The following is a 26195-nucleotide window of genomic DNA, read 5'->3' as shown; positions in this document are numbered from 1 at the left end:
GATAAACTAGCAATGGCCCCCACTGCACACTATGATTCAGCTGGCAGACTACAGCAAAACTGCAGATCAAATTGCTATTTGGTCTTTGTCTTTCTTCTCTTCATTCCTTCTTATTTTATCAGATAGGAATATAAATCTTGATAATTTGGAGTAAAAGGCTCTGAATCTAATTCAGTAAAACACAATGCTGCAGAATCTGGCAAAGATGTCACACTGATGCTTTTGTCATAATGCACTTATTCCCAGCTTTATTCTGAGATATCACTAACAGACATTCTTCAGAACCCGCTCATTTTGAAAACAGAGTTCAAAAATTAAACATACATAAGGCAGTCAGCAGTACTTTTAAGACAACATCAAACTAGGAATACCTCTAAGAGGAGCTTCTATAGCTATATATCTTGGTTGTAACATTGGGAAGCTAGTAGTGCCAAATAAAAACTAAATTCCGAATTTGTTAAAAACTGAGGGTAAAGACCTCTTCCTGATACGTTCTAAACAGGCTGCATTTTCTGTTTATTTTGAAGGGGAATTACCAAGTCTTTTTGTGACTTTTTAGTACAATATATATCAAGGTATTTGTCACAAACAAGTTCAGGCAAAACCAAATCAGTTCATTACACTTACCTCTGCAATTCATAGTGTGACATTTTTACCTTAAAAAAAATCCTCTTCAGTCTCTTCTTGAATGTTGGACAGCCAGAAAATTCATAAATAACTTGTACAGAAAGGAGACCACCCACCACGCAGGATGTGCTGGATGGGTAATACTGTCAGATCCTTGTATTTTAAATTGTATTCCCTCACTTCAATGGCAAATGAAATTACCATCATGATCTGCAGCACCCAGCATATTTTACCACCTCAGTGGAACAGAACTGACAGTAACAGAGAAATCTGCTCTGATCAAACTCTTTAAGACAGGTATATTGCAAATAGCTGAATATGATTTTCAAACTAGACATTTAAGTATTGAACGTTGCCTGCACTCTGTTATGTATTCTGACACTGCCCTCTTGTGACAAAACACAGTTTTGCAAGCAGCCAGAAAGGATTTTTCCAAACCAATATGAAAGCAAGGCCTTATTTATGAGATCCCAAATGTGTATGTTTGTCTTTATTAAAACATTTAAATCAGTACATGGAATGCTTACTCTTATCATAATAGCAAATATAGGTAATGTTAATATTTCTGTTTATATGAATTCTCAACTTGGTCTTAATCAGTATTACTATCATTTTCTGTGAGAAATCACAGGTATCCGCATGAGTAAGCTAATGTGCAGCAAGAATGTGCATGAATTAATACTTCACTAGCTGCACTGAAGTCTCGATCCATTAGTGCATTTAGATATAATTTCTAGTGCAAGACATAACTACATGCCTCTGCAGAAGCAAAGGCCATTAAGACATTCTTAGTAAGCACCAAGGGCACAATAACTTACTGCATGTTTAATGGGAACAAGCTACCAACCACCAAAGGTGAATGCATGAAGAGTTAGCACATGGTAGCTGCTACGCAAAGCAATTGTTTCCAGGCTTGCTGAAATTTAAGTTCCCCAGGCAGACAGCTAAACACCTAGTAAAAGTGGGCATAAAATATTTTAATCAAGTTTATTATTTTCCATCCTTAAATTAACATTGTAGGCATCATCATCTTATAATCATAGGATAATTCAAGCTGCAAGAAAACTCAGGAGGTCATCTAGTACAATTTCCTGCTTACCTTACATGGTAAAAGATTATTAGTCATGTCTAAAGACCTTTTAACTAATAGGAACCTAAATACAAAGTTAGCTTCTCTCTTCCTAGAAAAGACAGCATAGTCCTTCTCTACTTTTACATGAGACTACAAAATTTTAAACCTGTAAATTCAGGCGAACTTCTGTATCTCTTTGCTCCACTTTTGGCAGTGAAGCTGTATCCTGTGGCAATTGCATCAAAAGAAGCACGACCAAAATGTCAGGGGAGGTGATTCTCCCACTCTACTCCAGTCTCTTGAGACCCCCACTGCAGTATTGCATCCAGCTCTGGGGCCCCCAACATAAGAAGGACATGGACCTGATGGAGCAAAGCCAGAGGAGGACCAGAAGGTGATCAGAGGGCTGGAGCACCTCTCATACAGAGACAGGTTAGGAGAGTTGAGGTTATTCAGCCTGGAGAACAAAAGGCTCCAGGAAGATCTTACAGCAGCCTTCCTGTACCTGAAGGGGACCCACAAGAAAGCTGGAGAGGGACTTTTTACAAGGACATGTCATGATAGGAAAAGGGGTAATGGCTTTAAACTGAAAGAGGGCAGATTCAGATTATATATAAGTAAGAAATTCTTCCCCACGAGGGCGGTGAGGCACCAGAACAGGCTGCCCAGAGAAGCTGTGGATGCCCCATCCCTGGAGTGTTCAAGGCCAGGTTGGATGGGGCTTTGAGCAACCTGGTCTAGTGGAAGGTGTCCCTGCTCATGGCGGGAGGGCTGGAACTAGATGAAATTTGAGGTCCCTTCCAGCCCAACCATTCTATTATTCTATGATTCTATGAACTAGGGAGCATTAAGAATTCAGTTCATTTCTCCTCGGAGAAGGAAACACAAGGTTAAGAAATTACTGCAGAATACAATTGCTAGAACTACATGAATTGTACTTCTGTATTTTCCTATTGGCAGAAAAATGCAGGGAACCTGAATAAGCAGAAAAAAATATTTACATTAGATTTCTTAAAAGGCTGAAGTCTTTCATACTCCATCTAATGCAACAAATCAACGCTCCAAACAAATTCTTAATTTAGCTTCAACATCCAGAAAACTTTTGTGGATATATTTCTTTCTGATTCAGTAAAGAACATTGGTCCTTAACAACCGTGTAGTGCCATCTTTTGGCAAACACCAGAAAATATTCCTGATTGCTTCAGATCTACACAGAAAAGGGTCTCATGAGACCTCAGTACTGTTCCAAATTGTGACAATACCAATGACAGACAGACCATGCTGAGAATTGCTCAAATTAGAGTAATTATACTCTCAATCAGTCACTACTTAGTATAGTGAAGAGGTTACTAAAAATAATTATGTGAAAGAAGTTCCTTTTGTATCTGTCATTTTACCGTAAGAAGTAGAAAGACGCAGTGTTCACACACTGCCCTGATTTGCATTCTGACCCAATCTCCCTGATGCTGCACGGCTCAACAAAGTGAAAAATACAATTTATGCCAAACTCCTATGAGCTAGAAACCTTCCCCAATCAGCCAAGCCTTGGACAAAGAAAACACCACCAACACCACCCCCCACGCATGCTATATTCAATCAAGGTTGGAAAAAGGGGTAGTATTATTCTTCAGGTAGCTGAAGTAGCTACCTGAGTAGCTGCACCATGCACGTGACATGTCAGAGGTAAAAGCCCACACTGAGCTACACGATCCCAGCTCTCAAACTGGAATGGGACATGACGCCTTCTCAGAAGACTCAGCTCACAGCAGGAAGTGTGCGTCTTATCAGCACAACACTTGACAGCATGGGTTGGAGCTCTCTCCAGGAAAAATATCTCATCTTTTTTTTGTATTTACTCTAAATTCCTGATTTTGTAAATTCAGGAATGCCAAGACACTGAGAAATCGCTTGCAACTTTGGAGGAATCTTACTTGTTCTTTTATTTCTTAACACTGAATAGGTATTATCAGTAGGCTTCTGGTCTAACATGGCAGTGGCTCCAGTACTCTGCTATTACTATAATACTTTCCCATTCTTGCAGTGAAGACTGCAGCATACTGTTATCAGACTCCACCATTGGAGGGTTTGGTTTGAACTTTCTGAACAAGGATTGAATTAAAATATCTCCAGGGAATTAATTAAAAACTTTTAGATCTTTAGCTTAACTTCATAAGGCACTACTAGAAAAGACAGAGGAGACTTGTTTCATATTAAAATGTAGACCCCTTTTCAGAGCATTACATTTCAGTCTTCTTGAAATCAATGGCAGGGTTTGCCTCCATAGACAAAAGACAAATGAGACTAAAAGAGACTCAGAGAAACATGCTTGTGATAAGAAAAAATATCTGTACAATATATGTTGTCGCTATCTACCCCAGCATAAGTCACACTCTTTCTTTGTACCACTGACTGGATGGGTTTGATGAAAAAATCTATTTTACCTGATGGTTGCTTGTATCAGAAACCTTCACATCCAGTGATCCTGTCAGAACAGCATACCAGTTTGTTCCAATATCACCCTGACGGAACACTGCAAAGATGAAATCTTGTTAATAAGAGCTATCTCCTTAAGTTTAGAACCATTAATAAACATTTCCCCTCATATTACTGTACTATTGTAGTCACTGCTGGCACTATAGACTTTGCCATATCAGGCTACTTACAATGACACTGGAAAGCACGTATTTTAGTAAAACAGTTGATACACTACAGAAATAATGAAAGCATATGAATTTTTCCACTCTTCTCCCCAGTTTGCCTCTCTTTTACTGCTATCTTAGTTAAACAAAACAACCAACCAACCCCAAAAATACCTTCTGAACAATGTCCCTTTGAAATTCAGAATCTTCCAATGCAGACACAGCACCCACTAACTTCAGTAAAAGTTTTGGCAACTGCAGGAGTTGGATGTTTAGGCATTCCAACTGTGTGATTACAGAACACCGAAATTCCTACAACTCTAAGCAGCCCCAGTGCTGTGTGCCTAAAGCGTGCCAGATTTACCTCAGGAGTACCCAAGACTCTATCAAACACCACAGGTCTCCATCAGCCATTGCCCTGGTACAGCTCTGAGAACTTGCACATTCCCATCACAGGATCACCACTCAGTTCCATCTCAGCTTCACAGACCAAGCACAGCTGCCCCCCTTCATCTGGCACACAGGCTGCCAGAGCAGGCACAGAGCTTTTGCACCTCACAGGAATACACAGCTCTGCAAATCTGGTTCGTGTTATCCGGAGTGACTACAAACTGAAAGCTACTAGTGATGTGCCTATGTAATATACTTTTGCCCCTGACATCACAAAGCATCTACAAAAGAGAGCAATAATACATTTACAGGGAAAGAATCAGGCTTAAGTGCAATGACTTGCTTCTAATCTTACAACAAAACAGTGGCAGAGTCCTAAATCCAGCAATGTGTGCCTTGTTACCATAGATTCACTACACACTGTATTTGTAGAGCAAGCAGCACTTTAGTCCTGCCTTCCCCCATGACTATGACTGTAAACATTTTTATAGCCATTCCACTGATGGTGCTCTCTCATCGATCTCCCAGAGACAATCCCAGCCTAATCCCCAATTTTATCTACATAAAATAGATCATTATATGAATCTCTCTTACATGTGATTCCTTTTTCCAAATTTTCATAGTATCCACAGAGACATATCTGCTGGAGAAGATTTGGATGAAATTTCTCAAAAGCTTTTACTTCTTTCAGTCGTGTGAATATTATATCTACATCTTCACTGGAACGTTCCAAAGGTCTGCAAAAAACAAAGGACACAATTCTCAAGGGCTTTATCAGAGAAACATCCCCACCTGCATGCACCAAACTTGCAAATCTTTGCATTAAATGTCACACTATAATATAAACCAGTTAAAATGCATTTCAGAGGTCCATAATGAAACCCTTCCAAAACATCCTAACAACTGCCCACTATCAACCCGAGCATGATTATTATTATCATTTCAACACGACAGTGTCAAGAAGCACCATGCAGCACCAAAGTCTTGCTGCAGCAATTACTGTAACAGTATATATGATGATACAGTCCGTATCCTAAAGAGCTTAGAATGATATATATTTTTAAGTTTGTAAGGCAACATGAATAAACAGATGTCCAAACATATAAGAGGTCTGTGGAATTGGTGCCCAAAATAGAAGTTCTCTGCCTCGCTAAAAGAAAAGCTTTAGATATCAGCAGTAACTCCTATAAACACATCTCTCTTTTGCATTTTACTGGGTACAAACTAATTTGAGTGTTCCGTTTTCTCACTTGCAAGCAAGAAATACAACTTTAATAAGTACATTTTCTTCACGCAGTTCCTGTCTCTTAATGCTTGACAAATTAAATAGGTGAGTAAGAATCATAACTCTTCATTGGTAAGGGTAAAGAGTTTTAATCTAAATATTTAAAATATTTTAAATCTATTACATTAACACTTTAATAACAAATCAAACAAAAATAAAATTGTAAAACTCCCTCCAACAAAGTAGCTTATGGGCCAGCAGTTCAGCAGGTTCAGAAAAACATATTTATGAAACTAAAGTGAATTAGCTCCATAACATACATTTTAAATGTGATTATCAAATGTTGTGAATCAGGAGGTAAGTCAACCACTAACTGACAGCATTAGAAAGAGTCTTTCTTAACAGACTACATGCCTACCACCATGCACAGAAATAAACATAGAATGTTGCAGGAGATCATGCTGGATCAGATGCAGAAATAATTTATGTAAAAATGGGTACCAGAAAGATAGACAACGGTCAGTGATCGTTGGACTTATCACTAACTCAAATGCTCCTCATTAATTTTACTGACAAAAACGTTCTTTCAGCCAGTGCATGAGCTTCTAAATGAACAAAAGTCAGGTAGCTTACAAAGAACAAAGACTAGGCTCATAAATACGTATCTTTATCATCTTATTGTTACACCCACAGTGTAAGCATTCCTTCCAACAGAATTTTTATAAAATTTCCTCTTTGGAACCAAAGACTTAAGGGATCTAAATCTTTGTCTCAGGGAAGAAGGCCAGATCCTACTCACATTGAATCTCTATCTCTCATCTTTCTTATTAAATTAAGTCTAGGAGGGATTAAATTTCTATTCTCATTTATACTCCAACTTACTCTTATTAAATGCAGATGAGAATAATAACTCTCTGGTGTATACGGTTGCTTCTACACAACCGTGACATCCTCTTACTACTTCAAACCACAACCAATTACAACAGCTCCCTTTTGAAATATTTTAAGCAAGATTTTCACCCATTCCTCTTTTTTTGACTGTGCGCTAGCTGACAGGTACTAATACGCATTAACCCTCTTGTCAAAATCCTTTTAAGAAGATTAGGAGGTGCAGCTTGCAAACAGATTTAAAAGCCATTTATACAAGATCTCTACCCAAAATGCCCTAACTCTTGGAATACTAACTCCCTTAACTTACAGACTCTCAAATAACAGCAAAACCCAACGAGGGAAAAAATGGAGCTCATTCTCAGAATATCCCATTTTCCTAGAAAAACTCTGTCTGAGACTGTTCCATCCATACAACTGTCCATAGCTGATTCAATTCAAGCCTATCTGTAGGATCTCAGTGTCTAGTGGTTGTAGTTGTTTGATGCAGTTGGACAGGGGAAAAGCAAACAGGGTTAGCAAAAAACATGCATCAGGGTGTATAAACTTAATGAACACTGTTTTCTCAGTGCTCTTTCTGAAATGTGAGTTCAGAAATCCCTTCCACTTCTGGTCTTGTCAAAAGGACAAGATTTGGGGGGATTTAATACATAGACTGTGTAGCTCTTTTTCTTGAGAGTTGCTGAAGGCTCAAGAGATGGGGTTTCCATCTAGTTCAGAGGAAGGTGAGCGCTGGGCTCAGTTCCACTGATGTGGCAAGGAGTGGCTTGTGTCAGGCAGAACAACTGCAGGAAAAGCTCTTTCTTCTGACAAAACTGCTTCATGACCACAGTAAAGCGAGTCACCATGGAAAGACAAGCACTCTCACAGGTAGCTGAGCCATGCTTTTCAGAGTTTGAAAAATAAGCACCACAGTGAGAAACCAAACTCCACATTTATTGGGAAAGACAAATTAAAGTCGTGCTCCTAGTGGCTTTTTATAGCCAGCAGCTGCACTACAGCACTTTGTATCAGCAGCAGTCACCTCCACTTGCAGTTTGTGAAATGGGCATTTGAATGGGGACACACAGATGTGCTCTAAACAAAGAGGCACGCAAACTTCTAAGTAATATGCATAGTAGTAATCTGAAAATTGTCATATTCCTTACAATGTTTCTTAATAATGCATTACTGAAAGACATTTGTTTCAGTAGCTTTTCTTCAAAATATACTGGGTTTAATGTTACTGTGTGCAACTAAATTTCCACAAATTTTGACTATGAGGGCACACATTTTGATCCAGCACATTTGGAAATGAAGCTAGAATCTGGGAGAGAATTTCAGTAAATAATTTAACCAATTATCTATTTTAGAGAATGTACCTTCTACTCAAGCTGTGTTTTACCAATAAAACAAAACAAAACAAAACAAACAAACAAAAAACCCACCACCACACACAAAACAGCCAGCATGGAAACATACAAGGAACCTTAACTGTATCCCAGAATTAAAACTTCTTAATTCTATCAAATGACACACACACAAACATCTAGTATAAGGTTTAGCTGTTTGGTTAAGATCGTGAATAAGCACAAAAATTAATTAGGATCAAAGTTGTTTGACAACAAAATGCCTTTGCATTTGATCAGAGCTCCTGGGAAATGTCCTCAGTGTTTAAGGGTAAGGAATGAAATAACACTTGGTGTCCCAAGCTGAGGTGGCCCTTAGTCCTTACTAGGACATGGAATTTTGCCTGTGAAAAACCTCCAGATTTACAGTGTAACACTAAAAGTAGGAGCACTCAAACTCATTTCTATTAAGTGCTTATAATCTATAGAATGAGATTGGTATAGTTTTACCTAGTGAGAGAGCATAATGAGAATAATTAAATAGCATGGCATCAGTTAACTGCTTTTCCACATGCCTGCAAAACTCATGCAAAGTTTGAACAGTTTCTACGAAGTATTTTAAATAAATGTATCATCATTGTAACTGTTGTCATCATCATTAAGATAACATTAATGAATCTATTTATTATGCCAATATGGCAAAAGATGTATTTATTAAGTAACAAAACTCATATTTATCTCAAGTTTAAAATGTACTACCTAAGCAATACAGCTATATTAGGTAACAAAACATAAAACCAGGTTTTTCACCTTCATATGCATTTTTAAAAGACTAAATACTTCAAGAGAATAAATAAAACTGTAAGGAAATTTTCTCCTTTCATTTATTAAAATTTTTATGTGTGGTACATGGTTTGCAACCAAGGTGTGACTAAACCTTTCTGAATAAACCCTGCAACTTTCACCAATGTGAACTGGAGCTCAGGATAGTTAAAATTCCATTTGACAGAAGTAGATCTGGATGAAATTACATTAACCAGCACTGTGGCTTCATAATAGACATTAAAAGCACTTTAATATGAAGACAGGCTCTGAGACACATTGCAAATTAAATTTATAATTGAACAATAAGCATAACTGATTATATCCTTTAATTCAAACTCTGGCCACTGCCATCCACCAACACACTGCACTAAATGCACATTTACCCATTTAGGATCTGCATGGTTACAGCTAATGAGAATGTACAACTTACAGAAACTATGAAATAACCTCTACAGATTTACATTGACATACATTTTGACAACTCCTGAATTCAGCAATGAAGTGGAAAGTCAGTTGAGGAAACATTCTTTAAGGATATTGATAAAGCAGCAGGAGTAGTAAGTGATGATGCCAAATACAGTGCAGAAAATACTAACAGAACAAAGGGAGTATCATGGGATATATGAGCTTGTTAAATGCAGCAAATTGTAAGATACAGACAAAACTAAATGTCACACTGGATAGGAAAAATACTTACATTCGAAAAATATCTGGTGACCACCTGACTTTGAGGGCATGATTTGAACTAGCTGGTTTGTTGAGGGTTTATTTCTTTGCTGGAACATGAGGTTTTGTTATAAAATAAATTTAATGTGCTCAGAATTTCAGAGATTGAATCCTAAGAACGAGCCAGAAATAACTCAGGCACTGACAGTTTAGACATGTTTCCAGTATCATCTGGTGAAAACCTACAGTTACACAAGTACCACAGCAATTATGTGGCCACTTCGGAAAACTATACCACCAAATAAATTTACAGATATGTCCTAAGAGGCATATACATACGTTAGTTTGCTCAGGTGGGTCATGACAATGTCTATACACATGAATGCCTAGGGCAACCGCTATTTCTTCCCCTTAATACCTGGCCGTAGAACAAGTGTGTAACTTATTGCAACCACATGTAACAAATGAAAGCTGATACTAGAAATATGTAAGTCTGCGAGCAGGGAATAAAACAGCTTGAACATGTTTAAAATACAACTCCTACTCTTTACATGAGTTATTTTGAAGTCATTTTTCAACAAAATGCACAGACCTACAAGCTCATGGCAAGCTATATTAACAATTATTTTGGTCTCTCTGAGGAGATACTGAAAGAAAAAGGGCTTTCTTATTATTCAGCAAAGACTGCACCTTTGCATTGCACTAGAAAATGAGCGGCGTGATGCAGAAAGAGAAATTTGTCATTAATCATCACTCTTCAGAAGACTGCATCTTTGCATGAGAGCTAGAAAGCACACGGGCCATGTCTATACTGCTCTGTCTCCAAGTTTCCACATCCACAGCAGTGTCTGTTGCTGATTTATTCCCACTGGATCCAAGTACACACCAGCTTAGCCACATCCTGCACACACAGAAAACACAACGAGGACACGGGCCGACAGGAGCTGCAGTGTATGCCCATGATTTTGTTTAGATCCAAACTAGGTTAAAAATGGTGGTGTTATTTCCATGGATGTGTTACAAATAAAAAGCAAATGTAGAAATTTAAAATATATAGAAGTCAGTGAATGTTTTACCAGTCGCATAAAAATATTTTTAAAGTAAAAAAAGTAGCATCATAAAGCAATTTTAAAATATTCACAATATTTCTTGATTATAAATTTATATCTCATTATATTTGACAAGAATTTTCTATATTTCTTTTACAACAACTCTTTCAGAATATCAGTTATTCATCCCAGGCTATCTGTATACTCACAAGAGACCTGGTGATTACTAACCATATACAAATGACTTACATCTCAAATATATGTTACAATGAACTAAAAACCAAATCCCGATTCAAATATGCTGCAGTTACACGGCTTCAGTCTAAATTTATATTCAAATCTGAGATACTATCCTGTGTTATTTTGCTTTTGTTAGATGTAAATTATGCAAGTCCAAAGTCTAACAAGGATATAAAAGCTCAGTGTGTACAATATGTTCTCGAAACATCCATTCATATTTAAATAATTTACAAACAGCTGAGCAAAGATCATAACATTCTCAGCATTACGGGGTAGCAAAGTTACACACTCTGCTCTGTGATCTGCTCCTCCAGTCTGCTAAGGCACTGAAGGTTATACTTAATACAGAGAAAAACACAACATGTGGGCAAGTATGAAATCCTGGGATCTCTGACTGTTGCAAATGCTGGACATAATTTAAAAGTTTGTATTTGAATCCAGGTAAAACATCTGAATTTGATCAGGTTTAGAGAAATCACAGTTATGCAAAAAATATTTTGTCTACCATTCAATAAGGAAATGTCAACATGGAAATTTCTTGATTAGACAGTCTTCGGTGTGAAAGAAACCATAAGAGCAGGGAAGATATTGTTCTTAAGCTAATTATACACACTTGCATAAATCAGCAACCTTCTTTTAATTATGTGTAGATTGGACATACAGAAAAATGCTAGGATGCATGCATGCTTCTGCTCCCTAGGAAAACAGTGGTAAGGCAACTGTTTACTTTAAAGATAAAAGGACAGAGTTTCCTTAACAGAAAAACTATTTACACCTCCAGGTGTACAGTCAATCAATGATGATCCTGTCTCTCCTGTTAAAATAAAACATTCTTGACAGAGCACAATGTTCTTAACTTCTCTGTTCCTGCTTTTCTGTACTTTTGCACTTGTGACTTTATATATAAATACCATCCTGTATATTTTATTTTTAAGTGCTGATCTTCAGCTTTTGTGGTTAGTAACCACACATGGAGGCTGTATGGTCGAAGCACTGGTGGTTCCAGCCCACAGTATCCAACACATAATAACATTTCTCCTGAAACATTTTAGTGGTTCTTCCCTTTTCTATGTGCTCTCATTTTAGATGTTAGTAGTTTTAGTTTGGTGGGTGACTTGGGGAAAAACATGAAGAACATATACAAAATATATCATGTCTGTACATGATTTATATTACTTCAATTTAGAGTTTAATTCTCCTTTTTTTTTTTAAGAATGAAGTTGGACAATCCATATTACATGCCATTTTAATCATCTGATTAAAATGAGGGTCACCTAAAATTCTGAAGCATACCAGTTGTAGAACAGCCTTCCCCTTGAAAAAATGAATATATTTATTAACTAAAACATAATAAAACTATCTTTATTATTTAATAGAAATGCATGGTATCTTACAGAGAACTGACTCATTAAATGATCCTGTATTTACAGAATTCACATGTAGGTTAAAAATGCTGTAAGATTTTTTTAAAAGGTTTAAAATACATAGAAATTACATAATAATTCAAATGAGTACACTGATAGATCATCTATAGAAAAGAAATACACTCTAGAAATACAAGTGTGTAAATTAATTAAAAATGCTTTATCAAATAGTACTTAGATTCCTATAGTACTTTTCCAGCATAGCTTTAACTGTATTTTTTAAATGGAAAAATAGAAGAAAACACGTAAGTGTATTTCCTGTGATCACAAAGCAAAGCATGGCAGAGACCAGGAGAAAAATACAGTCTCTCATGTCCTGGGTTTGTCCCACATCCAGATTGCCTTCTGGAAAAGGATAATAATGTATAATCCTTTAGGATACCTGGAACTGATTCCTTTCACTGAACAAATTGGTGCTACTAGCTCACTCCAAGTCAAAAAAAAAAAAAAGGAAGAAAAAGTCTCATCTTAATAGCTCTACTGAAATCCCCATTATAAAAATGATCAGCATATTAATTTTCATATAATTATAATGGCAGAGAGATTTCTAAATTAAATGCTTCTCAGGTGTTTCCTAAAAACACCACTCACTCCCCAAGGCTATGTAACTCATTAAGCACAAACCCCTGAACTTCAGTTTACAATTTAGATCTAACAATGTATTGCATTTAGAAAACCTCAGAAATTACACCATCTGCTATTCAAAAGTACTGGGGCTCATACTCTACTCCCTCACACCCACTCCACTCAGTTTACAGAGCGGAGAACCAAGCCTTCTGCTTCACTTTGGTTTTTATATTATCAGGTTACCATCATCAGTTCTGTTTGTGTGTACATTTAGAGTACTTTCAACATTTATACGCATTATTTAACCTCTAAGAGGTTAGCCTTCTTTTGAGTCATGTGTTACAGAGGGGGATCAGTATTTGTGGTAGGTGTCTAAACCAAAAGTTTCCTTAGCTTCTTATAGTTTGCTGCCAGGACTGCTAAGGAAAACCTCATTGGGGTGCAGTCCTACAACACTAGGACACAATGGTAGAAATTATGAAGCGAGGAAGGTTCCTTCTGTGTACATAAAGGCTTCTCTCCACAGCACAGCCCCAAATGGCATCAACTGTCAAAGTCAGCTGATAATGCTCAGTAAACCGCTGGACACCATTTAAGTGAACTCTCTCTCTTAGCTTTCTTTAAAACCGTATAGCATATTTATGGTCTCCATTTTTGTAAACTATTTTCCTAGACTACAGGAGACACAGTGAGTGTTCAGATATCAAATCACTTCTGAACTAATCCAGTAAGTGTTGAAGGTAGGAATACAGCAAAGGACCTTCAAACTGCCCACCATGCAACTCGTCACTGCGAGAATCACTTTCTGCTGCAACACCCAGAAAAGCACTCCAAATATATATATATATATATGTATATATACATGTATATATAAATATACATAAATAATTCGTCTGCATCTTTAGAAGTGAGCCCAGCACCTCTGAGCACACGTTTTCCAGCCGTAAGTGCCACCCACGCGGTGCGGGCCGCCCGCCCATGCCTGACCCGCAGCCAGCGCTGCCGCCCGCCCGGGGGACACCCGCAGGCCCCAGGACGCCGCAGCGGGGAGGAGGCTGTCGCCGCTGAAGGGAGCCGCCGGCGGCCCCGGCCAGGCGACATTTTTATTCCCCCCCCCGCTCCGGCCAATAGTCCCGCACCTGCTGGAGCCAGGCAGCGCTCTGAGGCGAGGGTCCGTCCTTTCCCGCCCAGCCTGTGAGGCGGCTGTGCGGGGGGGCGGGGGGAGAGCGCTGAGGCGAGGCGCGGGGCTGTGAGGCGCGGTGCGCTGAGGTGAGGCGGGGGCTAGTGTGCTGAGGTACGGTGAGGCAGGGGCTGGTGTGCTGAAGGGCTGCGTGGGGAGGCAGAGGGCGGACTGGGGCGCGAAAGCGGCGAGAAGCGGGTCTGCCACGGCCGGAACGGCGGGTCCCCGGCCGGCAGCCCCAGGCCCCCGGGCCGCGACACCCTCTCCCCGCCCTGAGCTCCCCCTCATCCACCACGTGTAGCTTTTTCCGGGCAGCGGAGCCCAGCGGAGAGTGGCTGTCCCAGCGGGGACTGCCCGTGCCCTCCGCTGCCCGCAGCTTTTCGAGCCCTCATTTTGCCCCGCCGGCCCAGCTCTGCTTCCTCCGGGCATTTTGCTTCCCACCTGCACGCTCCTTATGTAAGGCAGGAGCTGACGGGGAGCGAGAAGTGGGTGTCAGCGCACACACACACGCACACATATACATCCATCCATCCCTACATACATGCACACATGCAGGGAGGCAGGTTACGCGCACACAGCATCCCTCCGCAGCCGCTCCTGGGAAGATGCCGATACCTTTTATCCAGGCAAGCGATCCACTCGCCGGAGGATGAGGAATGGGAGGTATGAGCGGCGACCATGTTGGACAGGGATCAGGTCGCCGCACACCCGGCTGGCGGCGGCGGCGGCGGCGGCTCCCCCGCCGGTCGCTCGGTCCGTCCTCCCTCACTCGCTCCCTCCCTCCGCGCACGGCGCGATGGGCTCGCCCAGGCCCCCGCGGCTGCCCGCCCTGCCCGCCGCAGCCAGCGGGGCTGCGGCTCCCGGCTGGGTTCCCTCCCGCCTCGGCCTGCGGCTGGGCTGTGACCCGGCGCCGCCTCGGCCGCCCGGGCCACCCTCCGGCCCGGCCCAGCGAGGCCGGTGGCGGCAGGTGGCAGCCCCGGGAGGGGCGGCCGCCAGGCGGGGAGCCCTGGGCTGGGGCAGGGGAGTAAGACCATCCTGGAAAGGATTTAGTCCCCTCCTGGAAGATGTTGTCGTTTGCCTTAGGTGAGCTCCCCGGTACGCACACTTGGGCCCGACTTGCCGGTCCCTGCCCTTGCTTCACCAGAGATGTCCTTGACTGGGTTGGGGGGCGGGAGTGGGGAAATACTAGCTTTTAAATTATAATAAGCAGCTTGCGAAGTGTTTTCGCAGCTCTCCAGACCCCTGTGTCTGTTCCCCCAGTAGTAAGTGCACAGCAGAAGGAAGGTGCAGTTCGCATTTCAGGAATTTTTGTGATGCCTCCAGCCTGCTGTCCATCCTGTCTTCTGTGTCCTAAAGGCTCTGGTTTATTGTAGGTGAAAAATGAGCTGGACAGTACAGCCTGTGAACAGGATTTAACAACTGGAGGGAACCCAACACACAGCATGAGAAAGGTGAGCGTAATATAGAATGAAAACCATCCACACCCTTCTGTTGTGGTAGTGTGGCCTGCAAAATGCAGGTTTTTTAAGGATACTAATGCACACATGATTAAAAAAGTGATGAGCAGAGGAAGGAATGCAGAGCAGCAGGTCTTCCTGTTTTGCAAAGTTCTTTGTGAAATATTTTCTACAAAATATTTCAGGATCTAGATCATATCTTCAAAAGTAATCTGTGTATAACCATAAGCCTCAGTTTACTGTCAACACAACCGGCCTTGAGTAGCGTGGGAGAAGAGTAGGAAGTGATAGAGATTTCAGCAGTATGTTTGGGGTTACATGGAGATGATAGCAAAGTAAAACTCAAACTGTGCCTTCCTTTAGGCTTATAGCTCCTCTCTGCTTTACAGTGTGGATGCAAATGATTAATTCAGATGCTGATAATCTGCCAGTGCCTTTTATAGTTCTCCATGCGCCATCTTCTCTGCCCCCTGTTCTGATCTCTTTTGCTGTATCAAGTGTAATTTACTTACATACATATGCTACTTCGCATTTCACATCTACCTTTTAACAGCCTTATTGCTGCCACAGCTTCCTCAGCACTTTAACAGAAATAAATCTTAACATCAGGATACTGAACAGTATGATGAAAAATCTAAGGAAATGTATATAAAAATCCCTTTTGCTAAAAAGATATTCATGAGAAATTGACATAGCAGAGGAGAATGCCACAAAAACCAATTCTTTCATTTTGCCTTAAAAAAATTAAAGTGCATGCCAGAGGAATAGAAGAGGCTGCCAGTCAGTAAGATCAAAGCTGCAGCTCTTCCTTTGCTACAGTCCATGGGGAAAAAGAAAGAGAAATTCTTGCAGGTAAGCAGTCAGTCTACTTGAGGAAAACCAATGCTATTAATTCCTCAATATGTGAGTGTTTGGGAACCAACAGAACAAGAGCTTCAAATGTAAGCAACTTAAAATTCTCAACTTAATGATTTTTAACATAGTGTGTACATTACAAATGAATCAATAAAGCTCACTTATTTTGTACTTCCGTTATAAAACATTCATCACATTATTCCACATAATTATGGTTTTCTTTCCAGAGCAATCACACAAAGGCAGCCCTGACTGCTCTTTTTCCCCTCAACCCAGTTTAAGCTGCAGTAGATGTTCTTTCCTCTTAACTGGCAGCAGGCTTGAGAAAGAGCCCAGAAATCGCTCCTCACTGAAGGCTTTTTATCTTTTCTCATGGGCTGTTTCACAGACACAAACAGCATTACACCTACCAGTACCAGCAGTTTTGTACACAGCAGCAGCGTAGCTCAGTCAGCAGAACCACCGTGCTGCAGCTGTTTAGTGCTCACTCGAGCCACCTTTGTCAAGTCCTCTCCCACCTGTATAATGTTTAATGCCCCAGCCACTAGAGGACAGGCTAGGCTTCCATAAAAGGTAGAAAGCAGGGGATATTTCCTTGGTAAACTAGGAAAAAATAGGCTGAGCTTGAAAAGACAAGGCCTTTGGAATACTTTCCTGGGATGCAGCTTGTGAAAACCTTTGTTGGTCCTCGTGAACCAATCCTTGACCAAGCAACCTGCCTGCCCTGGGACAGCCCTTTGCAGTTACCAATGCTTTTGATTCCAAAGAATGCAGTGTCTGTAGGCATGAAAGGGATGTTGCTGAAATGCCTGCTGTGAGCAGACACTGCTCAGAGATGGACCTTTCTGTGAAGTATCCATTAAACAAGAATTTAACACGTGGATTGTGCAGGCTAGACAGGCCCAGAGTGGGCTAGGAACCCTGGATATATCTGTACTTCATTCAGAAGTATCTCAGTTACAGAGCACTTAGAGCAAGACAGCCAAAATATATCTCTGGCAACTAGATTACGAGTAATCATGTAGCTTAAGATGTGAGTTAAACTTCTGAAGTTAAACTTAGGAAGTAGGAAATAAATATTTGATTGGTTCAGATACCAGGCCGTGTCAACCAAAGGCTCTCCAAACTGCACAGAAGTGTCAGGACCTCCTGACTACTGAAATCAGCAATCCTGGACTCCAGTTCAGTGCATGTTCTCCTGAGATAAAAGGTACCAAATAAGTATTATATGTCTTGCATGACAAGTCAAACAGAATGTAGATTATCCTGTGACTCCTGAGAATTCAGAACATAACAAGCCTAGGAAACATCAGTTGAGAATGCTGCCCTTATGTTAATGGGGTCAAGTGCCCATTCACCTGTAAGAGCATGTGCTAGAATGAATGAAAAAGAGATGACCCAAAAGATATTTGAGACCCAGGATTATTAATGGCCAAAAATGCACTTACACTCGGTCTCTCCTGCATCTACACATGACTTCTACTATACCTTTTGTGAAATTTCATCTGAGAAAACATGAAGGATTATGCATTGTTAAAATGACTGGTGGTGTGAAAATCCCTTTCTCAGAAACACAGCCTTCTTTTTCAGCATTTGTGGAACTCCACAATAATGTTTCAATAATGTTGAACAGAAGGCTAATGGGACTTTTTACAATCTGATTTTTGAGACTTGATTATGGAGCCAAAAATCTGGGATGGCAGCTGCTTTCAAAAGAGATTGCTAGTGGAAAATGGAGATTTGCCAGCTGAGGTATGTGAAAGATCAAAGACCTTTTAACTTTCCATAGTTTACAAAGGAATAACAGGACCATGCAGAAGCCCTTAAGCGACAGAAAACCAGAAATCACCCAGCCTTTAAGTTATCCTGTGCCCGTTAGACTAAGAGTCAGAAAGTGTAAGGTCCTAACTGTTGGTTGTGTTACGGGACATAAGGCAGATCATATTGAATTTCATACCTTGACTATTTCTTTGCTTTTTCTTGCCAATACATATACTTGTTCCTTCACTTTTTTACTCAGTTATAGCCAAATAGCTCTTGCTAAAATCTTCCAGAAAAATAGAAATTCCCCTCAAACAGGGACTTAATATGAAAAACTTGAACTAGAAGACTAAGTAATAGTTTTTAGAGCTTGAAAAAACATTACTAAATGTATTTATTAAGGTGTGTATTACACAGTAATAGGGTACAAATGAGAGCTACTGTGGAAACCTCTTTACACTGCTAATTATATCAACTTTAAGAAGTTTCAAGCAACTGCAATAATACTGTTAAAAAAAAGAACAGTAGGGTTTGCCCTGTTTGCTACAGCAGTTTTGGATGCTGTGTATAATACTCTATACTTATTAATTTGCAGTTATTATATAGTGAAGAATTAGTGGTTACAGAATCTATAACTTGCCCATTGGCATCACAGCAATTTAATTTCAGAGCAAAGTCACACAAAACCCCAGCAGCTCAGTCTTCAGTTCTGGCCATCTGTGTTTGAGAAAGTACCTGGGAGAAACAGCTGGCTGCCAGGCACCGAGGTGCTCCCCTGATTCCTGTGTCTGTTGCAGTATTGCTCAGCCTCAGGACTCTTCTAATTCAGACTGCCTATGCTGAGTCTAGTTGATTGCACAAGTCATTGGCTATAATCCTTTGTCCCTAAAATACAGCTGGGAGACAAGGTAAGATAAGGCCAGCTCAAGCAGCTTTAAAACATGTAAGATTTTCTTTCTCTAAAGGAATCTCAAGTTTGTCACTTAAACTGATTTTAAGCATGTGTTGTGTTGCTATACAGAAGCCAAATTAGTTAGTGTAACTCCAGAATGAGCACATAGATTCTACTTCAAACAATAGTTTAAGCTAAGGTATCTCTTGGAAGCCCTGGAAGTAAAACCAAGACTGACAGAACTATGATGCATGTTTAGAATCCAGCAGTGTCACATTCAGCGTGGTTAGGGTTGTGAGAACCAAAATGTATTATCAGTTGTACATGCACAACACCTACTGACTTCAAAGGAGTGATCAGGATACAGTGGAATGAAGAGAAACCTGCATGTGAGTTCTTTTGGGAATTGTATGCTGTGGGGGCTGCAAAAGATGTGATAACATACAAACCTAAAACCAATGCATATATTAAGAAAACAGTCCTGTAAAGCCTACAAGCAACACTGATAATTGTCTCCAATGCTAATCCTTAAACCTGGCTTATAATGACATAGCTGAGCCTTTTTTTAGAATGGGTAAGGACTGCCCAAATTAACTTCCTGCATCATTCCCTGATCTATCTCTTTCCTGCTCCTGTCCTCCTCACTGACTCAGGACATCTCCCCAGTTCCCTTCAAAGCATCTTCTTCCAAAATTCGACAGCATCATAAGCCTTTCCCCCCATCATTGAGAAAACCGTTCCACCGCACTTCTCATGATAGCTCTATCATGATATTCTGGAAAACGCCTCAGTGTTGCCAACAACAAACCAGAAACAAGTGAAATAGAAACAGACTGGTAAGAAACAGATATACTAGAAAGAAAGCATACATTGTCCTATACAGAAGGTGTAGCATGAGCACAGGTACAAGGTGGAGAAAACACAGCTGAGCTGATGTTTATGTGAATTTAATAAAGTTCAGATTCTGAGCTCTTTAAAATTAGCTGTCAGTTTGCTGCTTCGTTCAGTAGGACCAGAACTGTTTCCTAAATTCCTGGAAGTAAAAGAGGTAACTGGAATTACAGCATATGTCCAATTTTACATATTCCTTACTAGTTATGTAGGTTTTCTGAACAGTAAAGGATTGCTTTTTCACTACATATAGTGCTGTATTATGTGTTATTTTACCCATCTTTGACATTGTCCCTCCTTCAGGCTAGACATAAGGAAGAGATTTTTTACACTGAGGGTGGTGAAACACTGGCACAGGTTGCCCAGGGAGGTGATGGCTGCTCCATCCCTGGAAACACTTAAGGCCAGGCTGAACAGGGCTCTGAGCAACCTGATCTGGTTGAAGATGTCCCTGCTCATTGCAGTGGGTCTGGACTAGGTGACCTTTGAGGGTCTCTTCCAACTCAAACTCTTCTATGATTCTGTGATTCTATGATTCCTAATGAATGTCAAATAAAAGCACTGTTCACATCATAGTAAGGGCCAACATGAGGAGGATTGTATTAGTTTGTATTCCTTGAAATTAAATAGTCTGAAATTATAGCCTGAATTTCAATGAGTCTGTGACACCGTTTCTCATTAAGAAAACACGATGCAGCAACCACCTTTTGTAGTATTACTTGGCATAGTTTTAGCAGCATGTTGCACACAAGTGCTATAAACATTTTTCTGTTTGATGACGAATATCAAAGCCCTTCTGTGGAGTTGCATTTTGAACAGATGAACACCTGAAATCTGAGCCCACATCCTGAGTTTAATTCCAAAAAGACTTAGAGAAACTACACAGTAAGAAATATGCTTCAAATTGTTCATGTTGACAACATTATGGGTGTGCATAGGTTTCATATTTTTGCTTTAACTACTTTATTTTGAATAGGGGTTTTCTCCATAGGATTTTTGTCAAATTCTTCCAGTCTTACAAAACTAGATGATCAGGGGAAGGTAGGAATGGGGCTATTCTGTTTAACCCACTTCCCCAGTTATGTCAAGACCTAGACAGCTGGGCTGGGAGTGAAAGGCAAGAATCTCAGAATCTAGTTTCACAGGAAAAAGAAAGTCTATTGAAATAAATAAACAACAATTTCTAAATTAGTCACAAGAGTATTTCAAAGATTAATTAGCTGCTGAAGTATAGTTCTTTGAAGATGGCATGTTTACATAAATGTTCTTTTAATTTATTAGTGTTTAGATGTACAGACACATCAACATACTGGGTTCAAACATAACTTGTGTGCACAACTCAGGACAACATAAGGAATTTCAAGATGATAAATATCAGGAAAATTCTTTGCAGTTGCCAAAGACAGGAGGCAGCTGGCACTCAGACTGCACTGTGTCCCTTCTCAGAACAACATTCAGGAGGCAGCAGAACTCAGTGCCACACTAGACCCACACAGCCTGCCGTCACGATCCTTACTCTGTGAGTGCAGTGCAGACCCCTCAGTGCTTCTCAATGGACCTGAATCAAACTGGTCAGCTGGGGCTGAATCACAGACATGGTCAGGAGGGTCTGGCTTTATGCCCAGCCATAGGAGTAGGGTCTGTGGGGTGCTAGGCTGGCTCTCTTTGTACCAACACATGATCGACAGGTATGTTATTTCAGCTCCCCACTCTCTGAAAGCAGCTGTGCTGCTTCTGGGCCTGGTCTGCCCCTACAAATGTTAGTTTATAACACAACAGCATCCACTTAGAAACCCCACTGTACTTTTTCTGCACTGCACTGTCAGCTCAAATGTCTCATTTTCTCTGGGACATACTTAACTTACATTGGCTAATGGAATTAATCATTGGATTGTAATTATTTACTCATTCTTTCACCCAAGGTACTAAAGCAAATCAAGTTCTTATTGTCTACTTGTATAATTCTTTATTACTTGATCTTTCCTTGCCAGTTTTGCTGTATTTCAACAATCATCAATTTCCATCAAAGGCTAAATGGAAAGGTGGTTTTGCTTAGCTGCAGAGCCAGCTGAACACATTTTAAACTGTTTGGGCCAAGTTTTATCTTCGTAACTTAGTGTCAGCTCTCTGCTAGATACAGATGGATGTATTTCTGGGCAGGCAGGAAGAGAACAGTTGATGGCCTGCCCCTGAATTTGCCACTGCTGCTATTGAAGCCATTAGGCTATCATAATTTGTTATTATGAAATGACTAGTTTTCATCATTTTACTGGGTGGAGTCTGAGGGGAAGCCTGGGAATTCCTAGAAGCAAGGTACCCCATTAAACATTCTTGTGGTTGTTATGTTGTCATAGATAATAGCTCAACAAGAATATCTGTAATAGTAGAAAGTGATCCTCTGTCAGTCCCTTATTTTCATAATAATTGATCTTTCCATACTAAATTCAAATACATTTCATATTCAACCTTACTTGATTACTGTCCCACATTTCTCCTAGCAATCAGTTCTAGAAATCAAATATATGTATTTATAATTCTTATAACAATTGTATTTTCGTATTGATGCATAGATACTAAAAAAACAAAGCTCTGACACAATGTCAAGATTCTTTTTATCTCTTTTTTCATATTATACATGAGATGTGTGGCATAAAAGCCCTTGACTGCAGTCCTGCTGAGCTCCTTCATGGTAATTCATAAATCTACCTCTCAGTAGTAGAGACTTTTATTTGTGCAAATACCACACCTCTCCTTAGAATTAAGAGGTTTTCAAGGGATAAGGGGACATGGTACTTAGTTTCTTGGCAAATAAAACTCCTGTCCTGTGATTCACAGGTGATTTCAACAGCCTTCCCTCTAGCTCATCATGCCTGTTGCTTTTCAATAGAAGTGAGCAACCTTAACTGTCCCCTTGATTCCTTGTTTGTATAACTGATGTCCGTAAAGTATTATGCATATCATAAAATAAACACTTCTAAAAAGCTTTGTCAATGAGCCCTATATAGCTGGGATGTGTAATTTAATTAGACCTTACATGAAATAGTGATTTATAATCTGCAGTGAATAAAGAAACAAGTCTTTTAATTACTTTCTGCAAATTCTAGTTTTCTGCAAATTCTTTCAGTCAAGAAGATAGACAACTATGAGTCAAATTCTTTAAAGTAAACTCAGATAAAACCTGCAAATTATTTCAGTGTACGTAATAAGTTCATAAATGAAAGTCAAGGACATTCAGTAAGTCTGAGACTGCCTTGTTTACATAGGTGTGCTTCACTACTGTAAGGACAGGATTGTAATTAACATCATAGAAGTACTCTAATTAAAGCATTCCAAGCTTTATATTTACTTGTACTGGCAGTATGGTCTGTCATAGGTAAAGATCGTATGTGCCACACATTTGCACATGACAAAACATTTCTATAGTAATTCATTGTGCAGCTTCATGTATGTTCAATGCAGCAATTCTATCCATCACAATTCAGTAAACAAATTAACACTTTCTGAAAGGGTTGGTTCATGGGATTACAGATTTAGTTTTTCTGAGAGCCTGTTGGGGGCACCAACACACACTCATGAAAACCAAATAATGACATTAGGCAAATGAAACAAGAAAGACAAATTCAATCATTTATTTACGTGGTAAAAATGATACAGTCCGTCTCAGATTATATGTGACGTTTATAGTCTTCACAGCTTTAAAAATACACCTCACAATATATTTGCTTGCAGGCTTATACACGCAAATAATTCAGAACAACTGGCTAAAGAGTGAGCTGAATACAGCATAAGCAGCCCCAGTAATTTATTCTGACTGAGAAAAAAAGGTGAACCAATTGGTAGGTGGGGAAAAAACCTGCTGTGGCTGTGAGCTGCATCCTAGCTGGTACAGACAGGTGGCATTTGTTGGTTAAAAACCAGACTGTTGAGTTGTGTAACAGGAAGCCCAACTATTGCACCCCTGTAGTCAAATAGCAATCATGAAGTGCTACCTCGTCTATAAAAACAGGAGGAGACATGGATGTGTTAAAAATATGTTAATGACACAATAGTAGCATAAAAACAATAAATACCGAGTTTGAAGCATGGGTTTTTTCACATATAAGTCATATTGGTTCTAGAGAAAAGTTGTACAAATCTGAAAGCTCTAAGTGGAGACTGTACAATGTACAGCAAATCTTTATAGAAATGCTCTGTTGACTTCGTTGTTCTCTGATTTTTCCGATGGGAGAAAGACTCTGCATTTCAGATTCTCCCTTATCCCTGAAATTAACAACATGCATGCCTGACAGCAGCTTTTAAATTATTTTGAAGTGCCCATTTTTGTAAAGCTTCTTTCATAGTTGAAAGATGGGAAGGGTAGATAAACAAAAGCTAAGAAAGAAAGCAAATGAGAGGCTGGCACAAAAAGAGGGTAAATGGTGAGCATCATACTGGAAGGAAGGGAGCTTGCCAGGTTAGAAGTTCATTGACTCCAAATTTGTACAGGATCTGAATTTCTCAAGGACCACGGAGAATAATCTCATTGAGGAAATTCCATGCAGATAAAGAAAAAATGAAGTTACCACTGAGGAAGTAACAGGAGACAAAACCCTCTTTGACACTAAGCAGATGAAGCTGGGCTTCTAGAAGCATCCAAGAAATGCAGTGAGGAAGCACCTCCTCATTGACACCATGGCTCACCAACTATCTCATATTTGGAAGTGTTCCTGCAAAGGGAAAGAGAAGTAACAAAACGCTGCACAATTGCTGGCAGCTGGTATTATCCTCCCATAGTCACAGCTTGCTCCTGACAAGGCAGGGATTCATTCCACATTAACATTTTTTGACATTTTGATTTTGTTTTCTTGTCCTATTTCTGTTAAAGCAAACCTGATCCATTATTCAATCACTCTTACAGTAATTATTTTTTTTTAACATTCAAGTGAAATTTCCCACACTTCAATTTGTGCCTGTGGTCTCCTGTTCTGTATCTAGACTTCCCTGAGAGGTGTTTGTCTCCATCTTTCTTATTTCGCCCTTCATCAAGCATTTATAAATATTTATAAGATCCCACAGCTCTTCTCTTCCCCAGGCTGACCATTCCCAGCTCTCTCAGCCTCTCCTCATATGTCAGATGCTTTAATCTTTTAATAATCTCCATTGCCCCTTCCTGGGCTCTCCCCTGTAAGTCCATGTTTTGTACTGGGGAGCCCAGAGCTGGACACAGCACTCCAGATGTGGCCTCACCAGGGCTGGGGAGAGGAGAATAATCCCATGTCTCGACATGCTGGCCATACTCTCCCTAAAGCAGCCCAGAAAGCTGTTGACTTTCTGTGCTACAAGGGCACTTTGCTGGCTGCTGTTCAATTAAAAGGAGATAGAACGGATATGGGAAACAGATCTTTCATTGTTCCAAGCCTGGATCTTGAAATGTTCACAAGTCAAGGCCTGCACAGTCAGCTCCCCGTGGAAAGGCAAAATTCTGTCAGTTTGTGTTAGATGACTGTTCCTAGAAAGCTTAAACTTCATTGTATGTTTGTTGGAGTGTTCCCACCACAGGAGGTGGGAAAGGAAGTGGGACTGGAGGGTGCATTCTGAGACCTCCCACGGCCAGCACTGGCAGAGTTACCCCTGGTCATGCTAGTGACAAAATTAAGGTTGCTTTACATGTCTCACACCTGGACCCTCTTTTCAGATATTTATGGGTTTGTCAAATTTTAAGATCTTAAACTGAGTGGCCAATGCCATTCAGTCACCAAACAGTTTAGCAGATATACATTGTTCTGCTGTTGTGAACATTCTGGTGACCTTTTCTTTTAAGCATCTTTATTGTGTTCCTGGTCTCCAACAGGGACCTGAAATGTGAAAACCTGTCTGTTCTGAAAATTTACCCAGGTTTTTGTTTTCTCCAGTGAGAGTACACACATGCAGAATGTGTCTTACAGAGGCTGGAGCTCAAGCCTCTGAGTCCACCCTACTGAGCCATCTGAAAAGAGGGAGTAACAGTGACACCTCTGTATTTCCCAGCACGGCTGCAGAAGTTGATAATATTTGAAAAGTACATTGATTCTACAGTGATGAGTGCAGAGAAAAGCTCATAAAGATATAATTAACCTTGTGGTCACAACAGGGTCTGAACAGACTATACTGAATTAAAGACAAGACTTGAGCAACATAGAGAAAACACAGTTCTTTGGAGAAGCAGAGGCCATTTGTTCACTGCACTGGAGAAGCATCACC

The 26195-nt window shown here is 40.1% G+C and overlaps 2 protein-coding genes across 13 annotated transcripts in view; one reads left to right on the top strand and one right to left on the bottom strand.

The window, feature by feature from the left end:
- RAPGEF4 (Rap guanine nucleotide exchange factor 4) overlaps nt 1-15016 on the bottom strand; it is a 147555-nt gene extending 132539 nt beyond the window's left edge. For 2 of the 5 annotated variants that reach the window (XM_013370121.3, XM_065068781.1), the window contains exons 1-3: nt 14736-15015; nt 5323-5465; nt 4141-4229 (exon numbers count right to left, since the gene is read on the bottom strand). In XM_013370121.3, the coding sequence (XP_013225575.1) occupies nt 4141-4229; nt 5323-5465; nt 14736-14800 (297 nt within the window). In that variant the 5' untranslated portion in view covers nt 14801-15015. Of the gene's footprint in view, nt 1-4140; nt 4230-5322; nt 5466-14735 lie in introns of those variants that run through there. The other 3 variants (XM_021300039.2, XM_021300040.2, XM_065068786.1) reach the window with 3 other exon arrangements.
- The window catches only part of LOC102091784 (neurabin-1-like), a 124171-nt gene continuing 112065 nt past the window's right edge, over nt 14090-26195 (top strand). For 4 of the 8 annotated variants that reach the window (XM_065068763.1, XM_065068767.1, XM_065068765.1 and 1 more), the window contains exons 1-2: nt 14149-14209; nt 15494-15571. The gene's annotated coding sequence lies outside the window, so the exon portion shown is untranslated. Of the gene's footprint in view, nt 14210-15187; nt 15204-15493; nt 15572-26195 lie in introns of those variants that run through there. The other 4 variants (XM_065068768.1, XM_065068769.1, XM_065068770.1 and 1 more) reach the window with 3 other exon arrangements.

The sequence above is a fragment of the Columba livia genome, chromosome 7 (assembly GCF_036013475.1).
Source record: "Columba livia isolate bColLiv1 breed racing homer chromosome 7, bColLiv1.pat.W.v2, whole genome shotgun sequence".
In the NCBI taxonomy this organism is placed as follows: domain Eukaryota; kingdom Metazoa; phylum Chordata; class Aves; order Columbiformes; family Columbidae; genus Columba; species Columba livia.
Note: the sequence above shows the minus strand (reverse complement) of the source record. Positions and strands in the feature narration are given on the sequence as shown.